The following is a 22,118-nucleotide window of genomic DNA, read 5'->3' as shown; positions in this document are numbered from 1 at the left end:
TCAAAATAAAAAACAACCTAACTTTTTTGTTGTGGGGGGAGGAGGCATTGTTTTTTTGTTTACTGTTGTGGCCCTGAAATTATTCTTCTGCTGTTGTTTTGGTTAGTGGTACTGGGTGAAATGTTTCTCTTATGAGCTTTAGATTACCAGAAAGCCTTTATCTCCAAGGGACATTTTTTTTTTCCAGAAGAAGTTCTTTTTTTGTTGTTTTCTGTTTGTTTTAGATCCTGCATAAAATACTACAAACAAAATCCTCTTGATGAGCAACACATTTTTCAGCTGCCAGTCAGACCAACTGCTGTAAAAAGCTTATATCAAAGGTCGGCAACTTAATAATTAAATTATACTTTAAGTCTGGCCATAATTCCTGGGCAACTCCTCTGTCCTTTCCCTGGGGGTCTCGTGACCAAGAGCTGTGCTCCACCTCTGAAACCTTAATCATCTCTGTCCTGCTCTTTGACTGCCATCTGGTAGAGTTCACCCTCTCTCCTCTCCCAGACCTTTTGTCTTCTCTTTTTCTATTGGGCCTCTAGTCTTTCATTGTTCTCTCAACTTGTAATTCCTTCACAGTATAGGGCAGAAAGTGTAGGCAGAAGGGAAATGACAGATTGGGAAGAAAGTGATCGGGGTAATGACGACAAGTCGAGGATATGCCTGTGGGGAATGAGAGGGTTTGGGATTGGGGAGGTATGGGACTATGAGGCTAAGGTGACAGATTGGCCATCCACATGGACTCAGGCTGTGTCAAATGATAGGTTCCTCGGCTCTTCCCTCAACAGGTAATGTGCTTGAAATTTCTCTCATACCGAAGCCACTCTGTTTTTACCCTCCCTCTATTTTGTTCCCTCGTAGCCAAACCCTGTCATTCCTTGAAATTGCTCCGGCCGAGATCACTGGTGGCCTTCTAATTACCAAATCCAGTGGACAACTTGCCAGTAAAAGAGTGTGCTTTAGCCCCTGGTGTAATCAGCTGGCCCCCCAATTCTTTCTCCTGATGAGTAGGCACTTAGAAGGCTCTTTGGCATTTAACACTATTCCTTTCTTGGATCTCTGTCCCTTTTCTTCATTTCTGTGACACAGCGTTCTGTGTTCATGTTAATTCCGCCTCTCTGGTCCCCCTCCAAGACCGAGAGGAGTTCTCTCTTCAGGGTCTTCCTCTGCCTGCTTCTTGTGTGGCTTTTCACCAGAACTCCACCTTCTGCCTTCTTTTCTTCTTTGCTTTTCGTCTTCCCTGGGTGATTGGACTCACACTCAAAGCCTCAATTCCTCTGGGCTAATGAGAATTCATAACTCCCATCGCTAGCTTCTCCTGAGCTTCAGATTCATGTTTCTAAATTAGGTGTAAATCCCCAACTTCAGTGTCCTGTAGGTAGTTCAGACTCACACCCCGAAATTTAGAGTTGCGACCTGTTCATCTCTTCTTTCTCCGTGCCTCTCACGTGAGGACTTCGCTAATTATGAGTATAAAAGGAAGGAAGGAAATAACTGGGGCTTTTTTTTTCCCTTTGATGTTTCTTCTTTCCTTAGTGAGAAGCCACAGAAATGGAAAGTGGAAATCAGTGGTGGTCAGAAGAAGGTGAAAACGGTTTGGCAGCTGAGTGACAGTGCACCTGTAGACCATCTGAGTTTCCACAAACCTGGTAAAGATGGTTTGTAATCTATTCAGATAAATTCCAGTAGAAAATAAACTGAATTTTTACTGGCACATTATGGTAGCTCTTGTGCCCAGTTTTAAATAATTTTCCTGAACTCTAGGTGTAAAACGTATTTTTTCTGGGGGAAAAAATCACGGGAGAGTGCTTTTTCTCATCCTGGATAGAGGAACTTTTATTAAAAGAGGTCAAGCAATAGGGATACAAGGAGCAAAAATAGATTAGAAGGTTGAAATGCTAGCTCATACTTCACACTTCTGTGCACTCTTTCAGTGATGATATTTCTACCCTGATGTCTTTTCCGGGAGTGCTGGGAAAAGGTTGAGATTTTTTTGTTTATTTATTTATTTTTGAGAGAGAGCACAAGCAGGGGAGGGGCAGAGAGAGAGAATCCCAAGCAGGCTCTGTGCTGCCAGTGCAGACAGAGCCCCAGCGCGAGGCTCGAACTCGTGAAACCATGAGATCAGATCTCAGTCAAAACCAAGAGTTGAACGTTTAACTGACTGAGCTACCCAGGTGCCCTGAGATTTTTTTTTTTTTTAATGTGTATTTATTTTTGAGAGGGGGCGAGCACGTGTGAGCATGGGAGGGGCAGAGACAGAGAGAGAGAGAGAGAGAGAGAGAGAGAGAATCTCAAGCAGGCTCCGTGAGGTCAGCGCAGAGCCAGATGCAGGGCTCCATCTCATGAGCTGTGAGATCATGACCTGTGCCGAAATCCAGAGTCGGATACTTAACTGACTGAGCCACCTAGGTTCCTAGGCGCCCCGAGCTTTCTAATGTTCTGTCATAGATGGTCCACATCAGTCAGAGAATGCGTTTGAGCCCTTGGTGTAATAAGCCAGCTCCAAGTATTCCTCCTTTAGTAAGCACCTATAAAACTTTTATTTTCAAGTATTTTGCAAAGTGGATTGCAAGATTCTGTCCTCTCTTTGTGTAGATTTAAAAGGCTTCATTCAGATATTGCAGTGATTATCTAAAATCATATCTAATCGTTGTTTTTTTTTAAATTTTTTAAATGTTTATTTATTTTTGAGACAGAGAGAGAATGAGCAGGGGAGGGGCAGAGAGAGAGGGAGACACAGAATCTGAAATAGGCTCCAGGCTCTGAGCTGTCAGCACAGAGCCCGACGCGGGGCTCGAACTCACAGACTGTGAGATCATGACCTGAGCTGAAGTCGGACGCTTAACCGACTGAGCCACCCAGGCGCCCCTCATATCTCATAGTTTTAAGACCATCTGAAAAGATTTCAGAAGCCTGTAGTCAACCAGTGCTGGTTATTGAACTACAGAACTCTACAAATAGTTCTAGATTGATACCTTGCAAAATTGTTTCCATGAAACAATTCCATGAAACTCCATGGGAGTTTATTCTCCCCCAAATATTTTTTGATTCAAGCATGATGGAAACTTCTCTATTCATATGGCTGAATAGTAAAAGCCCTAAAGAAATGGAAAAATTTTCCTGAGAACCATCAGTTAAAACCATCCTGTCTTTTCTAAGTGTGATATGAAACCTGGAGGGTATAAAGCTTGAAAAATCAACCATATAAAATTAGAAAAGTTGCAGCATGACAAAAAAATACCAGAGGCAAAACAAATGATAAACAAGGAAGAGTAATTTGCAGCTCATGTTCGGAAAAGAGGCTACATTGCCTACTACATAAAGAACTTGCAAATCAGTAAGAAAAATACGTTAATAACTCAATAGAAAAATGCAAGTAAGATGAACAGTTTGCCAAAGAGGAAATTCCGATGTCATCTTGAGAATGAAAGCTGCCCAGGCCCACTTATGATAAGAGAAATGCATATTTATTTTATAGAGATACCATCTTTTGCTTGTCAGATAAGCAAAGATCAAAAAATTTGTTATCACGGTACTGGCGAGGATGTGAACAGGCAGGCGGTCAACCTCACACGTTACCGATTGAAGTATAAGTTTGCATAGCTTCTGTGGAGGGTGATATCCACCGATATTTTAAAATACAATTTTTGGCCCAGCAGTTTTTTTAGTAGGGATTTATTCCATACATAAAACCAGACATGTGCAAGAAGACCTAGGCACAAGCTTATTAAGTGTGGTATTGTTTACAGTATTAAAAGCCTGGAAAAAATATGGAGACAGAGGCATAAGAAAAGGTCTGGAAGGATACAATAAAATTTTAACCCTGAGGTGTGGCATGGTGAGGGCAGGGGTGGTTCCCAGCTTTAGGTGAACATTAAAATCACTTAAGGAGCTTTTAAAGTCTTAATAACAAGACCAAGTAAGTCAGAATCTTTGGAGCTACCGCCTGGACAGCAGTGACTTGTTAAAAAATTCTCCGGGTGATTCCATTGTGCAACTAGTTTGAGAACCACCAATGGAAGCATTTTGTTTTAACTGCAAATGTTGTTTAAAAAGATCTATATTTTATGATTAAAAAGAAAGTTTTAAAGCTGTGAACATATGTGATACGTTTTGGAAAATGCTGTTTTAAATAAATTTTATTACATAAAGATTAAACGTGTTTTATGAGGAAATTCATGCAAGATTAAACACCTTTGTTCAATGATGCTGGATAAGTGCAGTAGAGTGAACGTATCTTCTAGAGTCTTTTTGATGCAGATTACTTCAAAAAGGAGTGAAAGTTATTTTGAATGTTTGAGTTAAAACAATTTATGAATAAATACTTGGTCCGGTGACTCCTATGAAAATAAAGAATTCTTATGAAATCCTATATTTGCATGCTTGGAAAACCACTCACATACTCCATTTTGGCTAGAATTTTATAACCTCTTCTACCCATCGTATATTCCTGATGTGTTTGTCTAGAAATTATTCTGTCACCTCCAGCCCAAAGCAAGACCCACTGGTGAAGGACGCCCTCATTTGTAAGTCATGGGCTATTCCTAACAAGCCCCAGTTGTAAATGTTAAAGCTCAGTCATGATTTATTTTTTGCCAAAGATTATATGCATTTGAGAGGTTACGCTTTCTGCTTCATTGGACTGAACTGAGCACTTAGGTCCAATACTAGCTTTTCAAGATATCTAATATTGTGATACTGTTGTAAAACATTGAGATCAAAATCAGGAAGACCTAAGAGAGAAGAAATGTCGGGAAGAAAATAATGATTTGGGGTGAACGGGAGCGAACAACAGCGTCTGGGAGAGTGCTGCTCGCCCTGTGGGTACTCTGCAGGTGATTGTTGATCATGGTGGGAATATGGAAACCAAAATGTTGACCCACAAGAAAGTGAACATAAGCTCATCTAAATGTTAATTGCATTTGTTTTTGAAATACAGCAGTCTTCAGCAGAGAAAAAAAGTGTTTATTTGCCTAGCCCTAAGACTAGAAATCTCAAGTAGAAATTGTTTTCCAAAATATATGTTAAGATTGGAAAAAAGAGTTGAACTATAGTGGATGAGGCACAAAAATAGAGCAGTATGTTCCCCAATTAAAAAGAGAATTAAGCTTTGTGAAGTGGCAGTATCGTAGCCAGTGAGATTTATCTGAGGCACTATTATTGCTAATTGAAAAATATAGAATTAAAACAAATCTGCTTTGTATTTTCTTTAGTCATGTTTTCAATGCATCAGAGTTTACCATTTAAAAGAATTGTCCACGCTGGTTTTTGTCCCCTAAATTCAAAATAGAAGACACATGCCATTCATATTACCTCTTGACTATTATAAAAGTCAGCAGTGTATGTGGTAGAAAAGCCAGCAGGCTGGTAAGCAATTCTGATCTCTATCTGGTTACAGATGTTTCTGAATTAACGTTAAACGGTAGCCTGGAAGAAAGGATGTTCTATACTAACATGGTCACCTGCAGCCAGGTGCATTTCAAGTGAAGTGTGCCGATGGAGTCCTCTGTAAGGTAGTATGTCCGCTTTTTGTTCTCCAGATACTTTGTAGTGTATTAAGTATCTTATGTTCTAGTGTTTTCTACAACAGAAGTATTGATTTAATACATTTGGAATATGGATAATTTTTCAGTAATCATGTAAAAGCCTTATCAGATGTCATTGAGCAATGCACGTCTTTAATTTCCTTTTTACCTTCTGTAGTCAGTAAGCCAGATTAATCTTGAAGCCAGAGAAACGAAAACATATTTTTGAGTGGTAATGTCTTTGCATTTTAAATCTCTATGTATAGTAGAGAGTTTGATTTCAAAAACATTGATGTGAGAGAAAAACCCCGAAGGAGCCTATCGATTGATGTTGAAAGCAGAGTTCTATTAAAAACAAATCTACCCCAGCCCAGTTGTAGGACTAAGCCCCAGATGTAAACACCCTTTTAAAATGTTTAAGATAATATTAACCAAGAAAATTAATGCAATAGCAGTTTCTGCTGTCTTACTGTTTTTGTGTTTTAGAAACAATAGAATCAGGTAATGAATAAAATGTCTCTTATTCTTTCTTAAGTCATGTTTTGTCTCCAAATAAATAGATCTTGCTTAATTCTATCAATTTAGCATAGTTAAGAGTAAAATGGACCTTTATTAAAAAAACAAAACAAAACAGAATAGGCACAGAGAAGATATTAGACATACTTCTTTAAGGTACTTCAATGAAGTTAATTACGTTTAGTGGAAGAAAGTTTATCTCAGAGAAGTGTACGTGCTCATTTACTTGGTACCCACCTAATGCGTTTCCCTGGCTGCTTGATAGAATTTAGAACCTGAAGGGATTGTTATTATGTGCAGATGATTGACTGTCCATCCTGTGTAGGACAGTGCTAAGATGGCGGTTATTTCCACACGAAAGTAATATTACTGGACAGATTTTTAAAAGGAAAGAAAGTAACAAAATAATTTGTGCACCGTGATTCCTTTTTTGTAAAGTGAAAGTAGATGCATAATAGACAGCAAAATATTAACATTGACTCTGACAGGTGATTTTTACTTCATTCATGCTTATTTTTATTTTCTAATTTTTAAATCCTAGCACAAGCCAAAACAAACAAAACAACAACCAAAAAACCCCATTATCACAGAGCCTGAAACCAGAAATGTATATAAACCTTCAAGGCAGAAAAAGGAGGAATGTCCAGAGGATTCTTTACGAAAGATGGATCTATAAAATGGGTAACCCTGTCTCAGCTCTGGCTCTGAAGGAGGAGCATCAGGAGAACCGCGGAGATTAGTATGCAAAGCGCGCAGACCGTAGGTACCACGATCTCTGTCACCATCTGCATGTGACTTAGCAACGGCTCTGAAACGGGAGAGAGAACACCACAAATGAGAGTGTCGTCATTTTAGCGAATATAGCTTCATCTGGAAAGATTCCCCTGCATTGGGGAAAACTTGGAAAATGGCATCATCCAGCTTTGTAATTAATCTCACGTGCTATAAAAGAGAACATGGTTCTCTTAACATTATAAAATGTTATTTAAAAACAATGACGTGAGGGCTTTGTAATATCCTTCAGAAAATATGGAATAAAGATTGCCTACATTTGGTTCTTCCATAGGTACTGGAATAAAGTCTAAATGCGTGTTATACTTGCACTTACCATAAATTATTGTGAGCATATTGACAGCCATGTTCCCTGGTTTCTGTAATTTTCACGGGGGGGATTTATGAAAGGAAAATCCTTGGCAAACGTCTCCCAACCTTTCAAAGATGTTATTCAAAGATGTATCTTAAGAGGTGGAGGAGTTGCCATATTTTTGTGGGAATTCTTGCACTGTTACGTAAGTATCTTGAAGAGTTGAATAGTAAGTGTATTTCACATACGTGATTATATTAATGAACATGTATGTAATTCCTACTGCAGGTTTTGTGCCAGGCACCCTGGCTACAGAGATAAATAAGGCACAGACCCTGCTCCCACAGATTTCATAGGCTCAGCAGTAAATTCTACATCATATGTCTAGGTGATTAAATAAGTTTATTTTGGTATAAAGGAATATACATCCTTAATATTACCTGGTTATTCAGATAGGAGCAGGGCACAGTGGTATAAAACAGCTATGAAAATAGCTGAATTGGTAGGATTTGTTTGGTCTAGCACTTTCCACCTCCGATACCACATTAAAGATGGGTTTGTTAAAACAGGAAGTATATTTCTCTGATTGCCCTCATAGAGAAAGACCGAATTCAAAGAAACAAATGATCTGTGCTGGCCTTGTTGATGTGTAGATGCGTCTTTGTTATTCCACATCTCTGAACCTTGGGAACCGTGCCTTCCATGAAGTCAGGGACCTTGTTTTATTTATTGCTGTATTCTAGTTACAGCACCCCCTAGCTAATAGTGAGTGCTTACTAATTACTTGCTGAATGAGTGAATATAAAATCTGGAGTGTTCTTTGACTTTTCGATGTTTATTCTATTTGAATATGGTTCCATTTTTCTCTCCTTCCACAAAGCCCACTATAACAAAAATAAGTTTATAAGTTGACAGTATGATTCAGAAAAATAAAACTAGAGTGGATACAATATTTCTCTTTTCTGGTAGATTTTTAAAATATTTGAAATTCTTATAAAATAGAAATTTGACATTGCTTCAAAGTGAAGGAAAAAATTCATTTTTAATTGTGTGTTTTGGAAAGATTGACTTCACGTAGATCCACATTTTGAGGTTTTGGTAACATCATTATATGTATAATTATGTGCCTTAGTTGTCAAAGGGAAGAATTAAAATATACTCACCTGCAGCAAGCATCTGATTGTTGATTGCACAAGTTTCCAAGGCTTTGAGATACCAACTTTCCACCTAATAAAAATCCACTAGATAAGTAATGTCATCTTAGACTAATTTTTTGCAGTTTGAAATCTTGTTTTTGTTTTTGTTTTGTTTTTGAGAGAGAGCCCATGAATGAGGGAGGAGCAGAGGGAGAGGGAGAGAATCTTAAGCAGGCTTCGTGCCCAGCCGAAGATCCCAACGTGGGCTCCATCTCAAGACCATGAGATCTTGACCTGAGCTGAAATTAAGAGTCAGACACTTAACTGACTGGGCTACCCGTATGCCCCTGAAATCAGTTTTAAAATAATGTAGGATTAAGACAAATTTAAATCTGCCTGAAGTTTAGTTAATATTTATTGAATACCTATGTGCATCTTTGTGAGGGAGTTTAAAAAAAAAAAAAAAAAGAAGTCTTTATTCTTGAGGAGCTTACAATCTAGCGCTTTTCTAGAAACGCCAGACTAGTGAATGCCTATCAGTCACTGCTTCTTTATGGTGCCAGGGGGCTCACCCTAAAAGAATGTTGGTAAACAAGTGACATTTCTTTTTAGAAATTTTCTTTATGAAGACACTCTAAATTACAATTTTAATTGCCTGTCATCGATAGCAACTTAGCTGGTAGAAACATTTGTAGGTTACTGAAAATGTTTGGTAGGTTTTAAAGGATTATTAATATTAAGATGAATTATTTTTAATCTCACTTTGGAACTAGTGGGAAAAGAATTGAAAGTTGTGTGGTCATTATACATTTATTTTACTGTTATTTACTGTAACTGTTTTCACATATGTTGAAGAGTAAATAGGTAGTATTTATTTGCATTAAAATATAACATTTAGAACATTTAACTAGAAGTCTCTACTGACTGTCATAACCTAAAACATTCAGGATTCGTACATAACTAGTTTGCCCTTCACGCTCTGCGAGTTAGGACTGAATTTTAAAAGTTAGGATTTGGGGTGTCCGGGTGGCTCAGTCAGTTGGGTGTCCGACTTCAGCTCAGGTCATGATCTCGTACTCTGTGAGTTCAAGCCCCGCATGGGGCTCAGAGCCTGGAGCCTGCTGCGGATTCCGTTGTCTCCCTCTCTGTCTCTGCCCCTTCCCCGCTCATGCTCTGTCTCTCTCACAAAAATGAATAAATGTTACAAAAACAAATTTTAAAGTTAGGATTTAATTTTAAGGCAGGTTTACTCCATTCTAAGCAAATGAGCAAAGAGGTGGCACAGGTTAGGGGAAGAGACAAAGGCCCACAAAACCCTGTTCTCCATGGAGAAGGGAGGAGGGAGTCTCACCACCCTCCTCACCCAAGCTGCTTAGCTCTTTCAAAATCTACAACAAGTGAGGGGCACCTGGCTGGCTCAGTCGGAAGAGCCTCCGACTCATGATCTTGGGGTTGTGAGTTTGAACCCCACCCTGGGTGTAGAGATTATTTAAAAATGCAGTCTAGAACAAGCAACCTCAATAATTTGTCCTACCTCTCTTCGATTGGGAAACCCATTGGCGGTGATAATCTTCTTGTAATATTGAACTGACGCCTTTGGATAGCGTGGCTTATTTCTGTTGTTAAATTCGACATAGTAGAATCCGTATCTGTCTGAATATCCTTTCTCCCATTCAAACTTATCCAACAAAGACCAGGAAGTATACCCTTTGATATTAACACCATCTTTTATAGCTGCAAAGACATTTTGTTCCATTTTTAATATGTTTCATTTACTTGGAAACATAATACTGTGAAGATAATTTTAAATGCATTCATTTATGAGATTCAGAAACAAGCTTCAGCCGGTCACGTGTGTTATCAAATTCTGTCCAAGTTAAACAAAATTTGTGAAGACAGTGTTGGTCTATAGCTCACCTTTTAGCATTTCGTTTATGTAGCCTTTAAGGTACTGAATTCTCCACTCGTCACATAATTGAGTACAGTGTAGTTTTTGAGATGCTCCATTTTCTGTCACATAGATGGGAGGGTTGCCGTATTGAGTCTGAAAGTGAGTCATAGTAAGGAATATCTTAAAAATTCCGACCTCCAATTGGGTTTCCGAGTCTGAGGCACATGCGAGCACTTAGTCAAGCCTGCTCTATTTTAATCGAGTGTGTTTAGCATTTAGTGGATGCCAGTTTACACATTTACTTGGAGGTGAGTGTAGACAGGACAAAGTTCATATGAAAGACTACATTTCTCAATCAGCATCATTGTAGAGAAAATCTACCTCAGGCTGTGTTCTTTCTCACATATTTCAAGTGAGAAGGGGCAGCAAAATAAACGTGGGATGAGAATTTGTAGACACAGGTACATACGTTGAAGCGGTTCCTCATAGTCAGCGTTGGCCTGTAAAGCCCAGTAACTGGTGGCCTCTGAAGAACAACTAACTGAGCTTGTTTTATTAACTTGAAGACGTAGGCACTCTGACTAATTGGAATTAAAATAAAAACTTAAACTGAAATGTAGGCCCCTGGGCCTAAACTGTAAGATCATGAATTGGGGTAAAAAGTGCCTGTGAAATAGCCGAATGTGATAATCACCTGAGCGAAGTGGAGAAGCCTCCTAAACCCCCATGGCACAGACTGTGGCCACGTCGACCCCAAGTCAGGCCAGTTCAGGTCAACCAGCTCTACTAAGTCACGGTCATTGTGGTAGCTGGGCCCCTGGCGGGAGGGGTAGTTCCTTTCTGTGATGTACCGAGTGGTAAAGTGACCTAATCCCAAGAAATCAGATGTGCCTTTGATGTAGCTCTTCTCCTGGAGCGAGAACACCGGTAGCCTTGACATGTCCAGGCCTTGCTCTGCACTCTTTTTCCCTATTGAGAGAGAAAAATAGAATTTCACCAAGTTTTACTTTCTTACGATTCTTTTGCTGTTCCTACCGCGATCATAGTGGCACGTTGACATAAAAGCTGCCGTCCAGATCCCGGCCTTTGGGATGCGTTTGTATGGAAAATATAACCTTAGCCTTTTAAGCTGGAATTTTAACATTTGAATACTATTCAAAAATTTTAAAGGTTATATTGCGCAAAAGCTATATTTTCAGGGGCGCCTGGGTGGCTCAGTTGGTTAAGCGTCTGACTCTTGATTTTGGCTCATGATCTCAGTTTGTGGGTTAGAGCCCCGCGTCTGCACTGTGTCAGCACAGAGCTCGCTTGGAATTCTCTCCCTCTGCCCCTCCCTCATTCATGGTTTCTCTTTCTCTCTCTCTCGAAATAAATTTAAAAAAATTTAAAGTGATATGTTCCATAGATTACTCAGTAAGTGGTATGCAGACAACATTGTGGCTATATGGAAAAATGTGGCCTTAGATGCCTATATTCTTAAATACAAAATTGGTAATTTTGCTTGCCTCTGGGAAGAGATGTGGAAGGTCATTGGTGGTGCGGGCCATGGGTGGGGACATACGGTCACATTCACGTACTGTTGTAGTGTAGGCTGGTACGACCTCTGTGTCGGGAAATTTTGTCCTAGCATTTAAAACTGTAAAAGGAGGGGCGCCTGGGTGGCTCAGTCGGTTAAGCGTCTGACTTTGGTTCAGGTCATGATCTCGCAGTTCATGAGTTCAAGCCCTGCATTGGGCCTTGTGCTGACAGCTCAGAGCCTGGAGCCTGCTTCGGATTCTCTGTCTCCCTGTCTCTCCACCTCTCAAAAAATGAATAAGTGTTAAAAAAAAAAATTTTTTTTTAATTGGAGAAAGATAGGTCCTTTCCCTGATCATTTCCATATCTGTTCAGCCTACCTTTTACTTGCACGTGTAAAAGGATGTATACAGGGATCTTCATTGTAGATTGAGTAGCAAGAGATTGCAAACAAATGTCTCTCAAGAGACTGTTTAAATAAATCTGTATGTCCATACAGCTCTGTGAAGTCATCAGAATGATGACTATATACCGGCACTATTGCCAACATGGAAAGAATGCCAGGACACATGTTTTAAGTGGAAGATGCAAAGAATTGCGTTTAACAACTACACACAAGCAGCAGCAGTGTTTTTGCCCACATGGGCACAATCCATCTCTGGAAGTATGCTTCCTCCCGGGGGCTGGAAGCAATGAGGAGAGGGAGGGAGGGCAGCTTGACTTCTCACTTTTTACTCTCTGTCTCTCTCTCTTTTTTTTTTTAGGTGATAGAAGTTTATCGAATACACTGGAAGGGAGTGGCGGGCAGGACAGCAGAGGAGAGGCTGTCTGCCTGTACTCTCTTGTACTTAAAAAAATTTGAAACCTGCGTGTCTTTGTAGAACGTATGCAAAAAAAAAAAAGGGGGGGGTTTTAAATGAATAAAGAAGACTAACATTGGTATGAGTTGTAAAATAGAACCATAAAAATGTTTCCAAAGAGGCTATTGGTTTTTAAATGGGTGAAAAGCTTGTATTATCAAATACCTTTATGATCTTAGCGTGTTTTTTTCAGTTACATTCAGTAACTTGAGAAAAACCACCAGGCATTGTCTCTGGACCATCTAATACAGTAGCCACCGGCTACATGTGGCCATTGGACTATGGCCAGTGTGACTGTATCTCTGGGTCAGTCACACTGAAGGACCACGTTTTTAATTTTTAAAAAATTTAAATTTAAATAGACACAAATGACTCCAGACTCTCATATCAGAAGTCACAGATACAGAACTTGTCTCCATCATCACTGGAAGTTCTGTTGGACAGCACGGGCCTAGAAGTACTTTTGTTCACATATTTATTGCGCTTATGAGATGCCTGGAAGTAATTTGTGTACAAGATTTCTGGCAGAATGCTTTCACTAAAGAAAACACGAACTGCTCAGAGAATCCTTCCGTACACATCATACAAGGAAAAACTCAGCCCGGTTTCCATTAGAGTTGCCACAAAATTGGAGCGGACGGAGTCTGGAATTACTGGCCTTAAGCCCAAGAACTGTCCTATGAGCAATAATTCAGCTCCTTTAGTGCCATCCTGCTGTGGCTCCTGCTACGGCCTCCGAGGGTCCCGAGAGTGAATGTGCCGTGTGAATGATGGGCTGTGCCTGCAGAGCGGGGTGCCGGCCCCGTCCTGAGGGCTTTTCCTTGTGCACCTTGAGGAAATCTTTCTCGGGATTTTGAACACATGTGCATAGATAGATGTGTCACGGACCTAGTTATTGCCAAGGGATTTTTAGAGATTATTTGTGTAATCCTTCCTTTTCAGATGATAAAAATGACAGCCGAAGAGGTGAGACACCGTGCCCAGAACCGCTCACTGGTTAGCGGCAGAGTCAGAAGATTCCAGGTAAGTCTGATAAGTGGTGCCTTAGAAAGAGACAATTTTGAAATGTCGACAGTTCTCTCTTAGTCAAACATCCAAAATAGCCTTGCCGTGTGAGATTGTAACCTATTTACAATCTTAACCTTGTCTCTTTTTTTAGGGGCACGCAGACCGATACCTCTAAATAAACAGAGATAATACTTTTAGATTCGTGTGGCCAGACACGATTGGCTGCCCCCCAAGTCAATAGCGCCAGGCCTGTCTTCTTTCTTATCCTCTTCCACATCCTCTTCCAAGGGGCCATATCCTTGATGAGAGTCCTGGCTTCCCCAGCCTCTGAGGTCCTGGTGGTCTAAGGCATTTTCTGGGGCATGTGACAGTTCCATCCCTTGAGGACATCCCTTGTAGGGAAGTTGGTTGTGAGTGCAGGTTGTTTTCTGGGGAGATTTTCCTTGTTCTTAAAAAATGGGTATGCTGGAGCTCTTTCTGTTTTTCTGGAAAGATGTGATGTGGGAAGACATGATGCCTGGAGCTTCTGCAGCCATTTTGTGGCTGATAGGAGCGTTGATGGGCTGGCTAAGGTGCCAGAGTCAAAGATGGAATGAGCCTTGGTCCACAAAGACATCCCTGAAGGCTGGATTACCCGGCCCTGGATCACCTCTTCTGGACTCAGTACCTGGGATGATAAATCCCCTACTTTTCAAGCCATTTTAGTTGGCATTTTCTGTTATATGGCACTTAAAAGCAACCAACTTGATTCAGCCTTGGGAGCTCTATGTGTCTTTATTCTCTTCTCGGACACTGGAAACCAGAGCTTGGAAAGCATCCCTCAAGTAATAGAACCAACGATAGAACTGACACGCCCATGACTGCATCTTTGACCTCTCTCTCTTACTTCACTTAAAATGAGATGGAGTGGAGTGGGGAGAAAGAGGCAGGACGGCAGAATGCAAAAGAAAGCAGTCCAGAAAATTGCTGTGTTTCCCCCTGGGTTCTGAAACTCCCAATCTCCACGTCTGGGGATGTGTCCTTCCTCCCTTCGCCCCAACTCAAAAAACCAGTTCTCAGTTCCTTGGGGGCTGGGCTATCCCTTGAGTGCCTCACCCAAGCCCAGCGTGTTCCTCCACCCCTGTCTCCCGCCTCTCCACCCCTTCACCTGGGCTCAGTACTGTTGCTGTGGTGCCTGGAACTAAAGTGTGACGTGGCTCACCGATCCGGTCCTTCATGACTTGGGGGTAGTCGCCGGCATAGATGGGGTTGGCAAACCAGCCCAGGCAGAACTGTAGGTATCTCTCGGCAGCTTCTATGTCCTTGGGGCTACTGATGTCCATGGGCTCCCCCCAATCGCAGTTTAATGAGATCCCCACTAGACCTTAAAAGAAAAGACAGGGGAGGGGCGCCTGGGCGGCTCAGTTTGTTGAGCTTCCGACCCTTCGATTTTGGCTCAGGTCATTGTCCCAGGGTTGTGGGATCGAGCCTCATGTTGGGTTCCGCACTGGGAACATGGAGCCTGTTTAAGACACTCTCTCTCTCTCTCTTTCTCTCTCTCTCTCTCTCTCCCTATGCCCCTCTCCCTCACTCTCTCGCTCTCTCAAAAAAAAAAAAGGGCAGGTGGTGGCAGGGGTGAAGGGTATCGCCCCGCGGGGGGTATGTTCCTAGCATGTGGGTGGTGAGGCTCACCTTGCTGCTTGCCACGCCACGTGCTGTTGTAGGAATGCCAGGCTTGGGCATGGGCCTGAAAACAGAGGGGTGCATCAGAGGTGCCTGGCTGGCGCACGTCTCCCTCTGTCCTGACCAGGGATCTGATTTGACTGAGAGTCCCAGGTTTTCCCTGGGTCCAGCCTTGATTATCCCAATCCCTTGTCTCCCTTCTTCCGACCTCCAGACACACGTGTTTCCTGTGTTCTGTAGAGAAACTCGGTCTCACTCTGGCACAAACACACAAACCACCTCTTTGTGATATTTCTTGTTTCTAAGATTTTTGCTAAGGCTCCTTGTGTTGTTCCTACTCGTTCTCTAGGTGGTTAACTCGGCAATACCTTTCCCAGAGTTGCTCAGGAAGTTAGGAAAATACCAAGCATCTGGAACAGTCTTAAGACTAGAATTGAAAATGTGCTGACATGCCTTCTCTCCATACTCTCTTGCCGGTGACCCACTGATGCCTTCAGAGCTCTGCCCTTCGAGTATCCACAGTTTAAGGACTCATATGCCAAGCGTAGAAGGAATGAGAAAGTTCTCTCCCTGACAGGAATTTGAGAGTCTAGTATGTCACTGAGGGGCCCCTTGGCTTCCTGCTTGATCAGATTGTCCCCTTCCACTGAGAGTCCACTGGGACCATCCTGTCATGCCTCACATCCCTGTTTCCTAGGCGACATCGCCTGTACCCTCCTATGTGTCCTGCAGTGTGACCCAGTCCCTCCCCCTTCTAAAGCCTCTCCAGCAGCCTTGTAATACCTGAGTCACCCCAGCGTCTCCTCTGTCTCCTTCACTCCCGTGCCCTTACTGAGCTTGGCTGCCCCAAAGAACATCCCCAACGCAGCTCTTCCAAGAAGACGCCAGCTTTCCCCTCACACCTCGCATACCTTAGGGTAGTGTCTGCCTTGCTCCTTCCTGCTGCTTCCAAACTATTTCTCCTTCCAAAATCCCAGGTCCTTTGAAGTCCATGCTCTGAGACAAACACTCCTAACTCCTTACCGTTGTCCTTCTCCAACCTCCAGTTACTGCCGCTCATTCATTGAAGACTTTAGCCCCTGGTTCACTGGCGTCCCGCCCCTTCTTCCTGTCACCAGTCCTCACAAGGCTGTTTAGACATGCAGGTGACAAGTTTTCACATGCATGCGCTCCATCCCCTTGACTGGATTGTAAGCTCTAGGGAGCAGCCACTCTATTGTCTCGGCAAGTGCCCAGCACTGGATGACCGGGCACTCCCTCCATAAATCCTCGTGGGATGCAAGTGAGTGGTGCAAAGGTGTGGTGGAATATGCTGGAACCGCAGATGACGGAGCTCAGGCTCAGACCCCTGGGGCAGGCTGAGCCGACACTGAGGGTTGTTCCTCTGCCTTGAACCCCACCTTCTCTCCCACAAGGACCCACCTCACCTTAATGATATGGTGTGCCGCCTTGTACAGGCCCGTGCCGTGGAGTTGCAAGCCGGGAGCGTGGTGGCCTGTCTCATAGCCTTTTTCTGCCATCGTCTACAGGGGCGGCAAGCGGGGCCCACAGGGCCTGTGAGAAGGAGCAGGAGCGCCGTGGTCCAGGAAGGGGGGCTTCCCCCCTGGAGAAGGGTCCTGCTTACCCGAGGGTCACTGAAAGTGATCCAGTGCTTCACCCGGTCCCCAAAGGCCTCAAAGCACAGATCGGCATAATCACGGAAGTAGTTGGCCATGCTCACATTCTGCCACCCGCCGTACTTGACCTGGAGCAGCTGGTGGAGAGAGAAGCAGGTGCCCCAAGGATCTGTCTCCAGAAAAGACTTTGGGAGTCGATAGGCCACGCTCGTGGGAGAAACAAGGGTGATGACAACCACAGAGGCTATTTAGAGCAACGGAGAGCAAAGATGGGGAGCCTTGGATGTGACAACTTGACGATGGTGGCCAGCAATGAACCATGAGGCAACATCAGTGTGGGGACATGTCACACCTTATACAAACAAGAGGGAAGGGACAGAGAAGCTGTGAGACTCTCCCGCTTGGAAGGAACGTGATAGATTGAATATTTAAGGAAACTGGCCGAGGGGGAGAGGTCTGATCCTGGGAAAAGAACCTCGAATACAAATTCAGAAGAAATAAGAGATGATGCAGGACACGGAACCTCTGATTAGGATTTTGAGGGCCGTGCGGACGTCAGGAACCTCAGAAGCTCTATTGGGGGGGGGGGGGGCTCTGCCTTCTTCAGTGGAGGACTCTCTTCCAACCAAAGGCATCTGCTTGTGAAGGTGGGATTTTCCCAAGATGCATCATTCCACTGAGATTGCCTGGTGGGTTTGAGGGGATGCTAAAGGGCTAGGTTAGTGAAAGCGGGGGAAGAAGCTGGCATGAGGCTTCCGGTTTGTCTCCCTGAAGTCTGCTCCATGGCCCCAGTCCCAGCATAGAGGTCTCCGGTGGCTCCCCTTCCTGCAGAATGATCCCAGTCGCCTTAGCTTGGCAGTCAAGGCCTCTGGGGCCTGGTCCCAAGCTACGCCTCCAAACCTCCATCCCTCCTCCTCCTGCTTGCTCCCCAAACTCTTAACCCCATCACTTGCCAAGCCCCCTCAAACCAGAGCACCCCTTCCACCCCACACCCAGCACTTTGAAGCAGTGATGGGACCCCCGCCTCTTTCCAACATCCAAGATGTGACCCTGAGGCCACATCTCTGTTCTCTGACCTCCTATGACCTGTGTCACAGAGAGTGACACACATGGCTCCTCTCCCAGGGGGCCTTGTGGAATGAAGGAAAGAATTGCTTGAAGAGTGAGGTCTGGCAGTGAGGTTGAGACTTAACAGAAATGGCTTGGGGGGCTGTACTCCTATGATACCAGCTCAGACAAGTACATTAATTATGCCACATCATCAAATCTTACTCAAAAGAGGTTTCTTTTTAGTTTGGTTTGTTGTTTCTAGGCCAAATGTTTTTGGAAAACATCGAAATCTGCCCTCATCGCCTGTTACAAACATCAGTTAAACCAGCCCGACGTCCTCCATGGGCGGGTCAGACTTCTTCACACCTTCCCATCTCCCAGTCCAGACCCCAGCCTCTGCCCCCGCCTTGCCAACCCCAGTCCCCGAATCAGGCTCCCCGTGCTGAGCGGAGCCCCCCGGGCCTCCGTCTGGGCTGCTTTAGCCTCACCTGCGGGAGATCCCAGTGGTGCAAGGTCACGACGGGGGTGATGTTGCTCTTGAGGAGGGCGTCGATGAAGTCGCTGTAAAACTTGATTCCCCTCTTGTTCACCTTGTCAGCTGAAGGTGAAATAAGGGGGCGTTGGGCTTCTGAAGCACAGTGCTCCTGGGCCCTGTGGCCTTTCTTGGGCCCAAAATCACCCCCAGCCGGCCCGATTCCGGGTCTGATACGACACGGGGGCCCAGCTGCCTGCAGAACCTGTATTGGCTGCTGCCAGAGAAGCCATGTTCCAGGCTGCTCTCCCTCCCCAGCACTCTATAGCATCCCCTCAAAGCCGACATGGCCAAAAGGACCCGCACTTGGGCTTGGGAGGGGCTGCCCTGTCTCACCTCGGTTGCCTGTGGGCAGGAGCCGAGGCCAAGACAGGGAGAATCGATAGTGGTTCACATGCAGCTCCCTCAGCAGAACGACGTCCTCCTGTGCAGACAGGGGTGCCAGGTGGGGAGTGGTCACCTAGGACTCTGGGGCGGGGCTCACGCTGCCCCCCTCCCCCCATGCTCACTCCTCCTCATTCATACAATGGGTGTGAAAGCACCTGCCCCCTTTCTCCTGGGGATATGCCAAGAGTCAACTAAATGCAGGATATGGGGATGCTGTGAGATGTCAATTGGGGTGTTCCTAATAAACTTGGGTGATGAGCCCCCCCAAGAAGTCGGCCCAGAGAGGAAAAGTGGGTCCTGAGCAGAGGGACCCCCTCCACGGGGCCACTTCACAAGCAGAGACCAAGGGCTCAGGCTACTGTGGCCTGTAGACCCCAGGGTCATGGCACCAGCCTTTCAGCTGTCCATCACTTGGACTAAGGCCCTGGCTCAGGTGGGGCCCTGCTATCCTTTCCTCCAACGTCTACCCTCCCACCTCTTGCACATCCCCTGCCCCCCAATCCCCAGCCACCAACAGCCCCACCTCTTTTTCCTGCAGTGGACTAGGGGGTGTTTAGCAGAACACTAGATTGACATTGTCCTCCGGGCTCCCCAATGTGTCACTGTCCACCTCTCAGGTGCGTACTCACCTGCACACACACTCATCACTCACCTGCGCTTTGTAGTAACCATCACAAGCCACATCTGCTGTCTCATCCCCAAGCACCTTTCCCTTCCCACTGTGAGTGAAGGCATCCCAAATGCTGGGCCCTTTCCCATCCTGGTCCCAGGCTCCCTCTGTCTGGAAGGCAGAACTGCCCGCACCCCACGAGAAGCCTGCAAGTAGAGACCTCACACTGGGCCCTGGGCCCCTTCCCACTCCCCACCCAGCACCTGGACTCTGGGCTGTTTGTCCTCAGCCACGGGGCAGGCCCCCTCCCCAGCCGCCTGCCCCCGGCTCCCTACAAGTGGGAACCTATGGGTCCGGGCGAGGGCAGACATAATACATTTAAAACACTTAATTTGCACAGTTTTAGCTGTGATTAACGTTAACTGCCTGTATAGTAAGCTTAAAGAATTCTGTTCGGAGATTCATTTATTTTAGAACAACAATACGGAGTTACTTTTCCCATCCTACCTGTCGGGAAACGAAAACACCAAACTCTCTGGCAAGCCAGCCCAAGGTGGGCAAGCTGACAGACAGACGGACAGACCAACAGAGGATTGGACATACCAAGTGGGAAGGTTCCATAGTAGAAGGAGGCCTCTTCTGGGGATCCCTTCCTGGTGGCCCCCAGCCTGGACACCAGCAGTAGCACCCACCAAAGTGGGACAGCCCGCACTGGCTTCATGGCACCCGGCCCTCCCCCATTCCTGAAAAAGCAGCCAGGGCTGGGGGGGGGGCAGGTCCCAGCTTGGGGGGGCAAAGGTCAGGAGGGGAGGAAGATGGGACGAGGCAGGGCTGCTCTATCTAGAGAGGCGTTGGCTCTCTCTAGAGAGCTGGGCCCTTGCCCTGCTGGGCCACCAGCAGAGGCTGAGGCTGAACACCAGGTCTGATAAAGGAGGAGATGGACACTGGGCTTGGGGGGCTCCGGGTGTGATGCGCAAGGCTCCAAACCACCCCTGCTCCCTGTCTGACGGGGGATACCCAGCCCATACCCTGTGAGAGGCCCTGATTGCATGGGAAGACCACTGCTGCCTTAGGGAAGCTCCACTCGGTGGGGGAGGCGAGACAGCCCCAGAGCCCCTGCAGCACCCCCACCTATATACCGTGGCGTGTGCAGAGGCACAGACCTCACCCCAAGCTGGGGATCATGAGCAGGGTTGCCGTCCCAGGGCCTCCAGTCCTGAGGATCAGGACGATGCCCTCCCACTGGGATCCCCGCTCTGGTGCAGCCCGGCCAGGTTACCTGGGATCGTCGTGGGTGCCAGACACCCCCAGAGTAGCAGCGGCAGCCAGAGTGCTCTCGGACTGAACCCAGGGCCTGTGTTGCCCCTGAGAGCAGAGCCCAGAGCATAGCGAAGGCTCTGGTTGGGGGTGTGGTCTGTGGCCTCACCTCCCTCTACAAAGAGCTTCAATAGCCCCATTCAGTGGGGAGGGCAGGAATGCTGAGCTGGCCAGTGGGGCCTGAGTCAGCAGCAGGGGCAGCTTGGCCCTGGGGCAGTGAGTCAGCCCCCTCTCAGGGCAGAGAGGCAGAGACCTGTGCCCTCTGGCCCCTTCTGGGCCTGATGCGCCACGTTCCACACACCTTTCGCCTGCGAAGCTCCCAGTGGGGGTGGCGTGGTGGGAATCAGCATTTGCAGGCATCTGTGTCCACCTCTCCCTGCTGCCAGAGAGAATTCATGGCAGAAGGTGAAGTTGGTTTTTCTACCTCGCCTCCTCTGTCTGGAACCTTCACTCCCTCGCTCACTCAACCAGAACTGTTGCTGGAAAACCCTGGAGGCCCAGCCCCTGTGGCTTCCCATCCCGGCTGCCCAGGTCCCCCAGTGTGATTTCCTTCATCTCATTCACTTCCAGCTCCCCCGACTTTAACTGAGCCTCTGTGGGGCTCTCTCAGCTGGCTGCCTCGTAGCCCTCTGTGGTTGATGAACCTCTTTCTGGCTGAGTGGCACAGGACTTGGCCTGTGCCCTCCACGGGCTCCATGTCTGGGGAGAAAGGCCGAGAAGGAGAGGGAAACTGAGGTGGTTCTAAATACTGTACTGAGGGCTCAGGGCTCTGATGGAAGGATAGGACACTGTGGAGGCTCACGGAGGTGGGGCTGGCTTCACAGGAGAGGGGACATTGGACATGACACTTGAAGGCTGCAGAGGTGTTGGCTAGGTGGCATGGAACAGGGTAGGCACGGGAACGGACAGAGAGAACAGCCTGAGCGAAGGCCCCGAGGTGTGTTTGGGGAACTGGGAGTTTGATATCTTCTCTTGCATCTGTCGTGCAGTGCCCAGGTAGGGCCATGTCCTCAGGGTGAGCAGGCCGCGTGGACAGCCACCGGAGCGGCCATCTCTGCTGGGCGTGGACTGCTGTGGTGTCTGAGGTCAGTGCTCTGCTGTTTGCACCAGGGCTGGTGCCTGCCTCAGCAAGCTGGGGGCTCTGGGGACTCTGCTCTCTGGGCTGAGGTAGGTAAGAAACGTGAAACGTTAAGAGCTGATGTCATCTCTGAAAAATGCCCCCTTCCTGCAGAGCCAGGGGCCCAGTGTTTGTGTTGGAGGGGATGGTCAACTTGGCATGGCCGGAGCTGCTTGGGGCCGTCTGTCTCCACTGTCCCATTCCTGTTCTCCTTTCCACGAGCTCCAAGCCTGGCTCTGGCTGGAAGGACCTGGGTCTCATGGCAGGGTGACTGACCCTTCTACTACTTCTCCCCCTC

General features: G+C 46.0%; 2 protein-coding genes and 1 pseudogene across 9 annotated transcripts in view; 2 read left to right on the top strand and 1 right to left on the bottom strand.

Annotated features, from left to right (window-relative positions):
* ZWILCH (zwilch kinetochore protein) overlaps positions 1–6,714 on the top strand; it is a 37,539-nt gene extending 30,825 nt beyond the window's left edge. For 5 of the 6 annotated variants that reach the window (XM_058737291.1, XM_058737289.1, XM_058737292.1 and 2 more), the window contains 4 exons: positions 225–320; positions 1,528–1,640; positions 5,393–5,507; positions 6,577–6,714. In XM_058737291.1, coding sequence (XP_058593274.1) covers positions 225–320; positions 1,528–1,640; positions 5,393–5,481 — 298 coding nt within the window. In that variant the 3' untranslated portion in view covers positions 5,482–5,507; positions 6,577–6,714. Of the gene's footprint in view, positions 1–224; positions 321–1,527; positions 1,641–4,461; positions 4,521–5,392; positions 5,508–6,576 lie in introns of those variants that run through there. The other variant, XM_058737290.1, reaches the window with a different exon arrangement.
* LOC131518301 (U4 spliceosomal RNA) lies at positions 5,101–5,221 on the top strand (annotated as a pseudogene).
* On the bottom strand, positions 6,552–20,775 carry LCTL (lactase like). Of its 3 annotated transcripts, none has more exons than XM_058737296.1 (14): positions 20,666–20,775; positions 19,990–20,147; positions 19,429–19,592; positions 18,726–18,813; positions 18,346–18,455; positions 16,816–16,944; positions 16,619–16,714; positions 15,201–15,255; positions 14,731–14,892; positions 10,841–11,115; positions 10,173–10,299; positions 9,790–9,989; positions 8,283–8,346; positions 6,604–6,843 (listed from the first exon to the last, which is right to left on the bottom strand). In XM_058737296.1, the coding sequence occupies exons 2-14, from the start codon at positions 20,105–20,107 to the stop codon at positions 6,728–6,730; spliced, it is 1,704 nt and encodes a 567-aa protein (XP_058593279.1). In that variant the 5' UTR covers positions 20,108–20,147; positions 20,666–20,775; the 3' UTR covers positions 6,604–6,727. The 3 variants fall into 3 exon arrangements, with proteins under 3 accessions (XP_058593280.1, XP_058593279.1, XP_058593278.1); XM_058737295.1 differs by having other exon boundaries at positions 19,990–20,129; XM_058737297.1 differs by lacking the exon at positions 9,790–9,989 and having other exon boundaries at positions 6,552–6,843; positions 19,990–20,129.
* Positions 20,776–22,118: the final 1,343 nt, after the last annotated feature.

Source organism: Neofelis nebulosa, chromosome 7, assembly GCF_028018385.1.
Source record: "Neofelis nebulosa isolate mNeoNeb1 chromosome 7, mNeoNeb1.pri, whole genome shotgun sequence".
Classification (NCBI taxonomy): Eukaryota; Metazoa; Chordata; class Mammalia; order Carnivora; family Felidae; genus Neofelis; species Neofelis nebulosa.
This window is presented reverse-complemented; position numbering and strand designations above follow the sequence as displayed.

Excerpts from the sequence above, each read along its gene's own strand:
- LCTL (XM_058737296.1), bottom strand. The coding sequence starts at position 20,107 with ATGAAGCCAGTGCGGGCTGTCCCACTTTGGTGGGTGCTACTGCTGGTG. Across the intron at positions 18,814-19,428 it reads ATGGTTACTACAAAGCGCAG|GAGGACGTCGTTCTGCTGAG; the intron begins GTGAGTGATGAG and ends CTGTCTGCACAG. Across the intron at positions 15,256-16,618 it reads CGGCACACCATATCATTAAG|GCCCATGCCCAAGCCTGGCA; the intron begins GTGAGGTGGGTC and ends CTCTGTTTTCAG.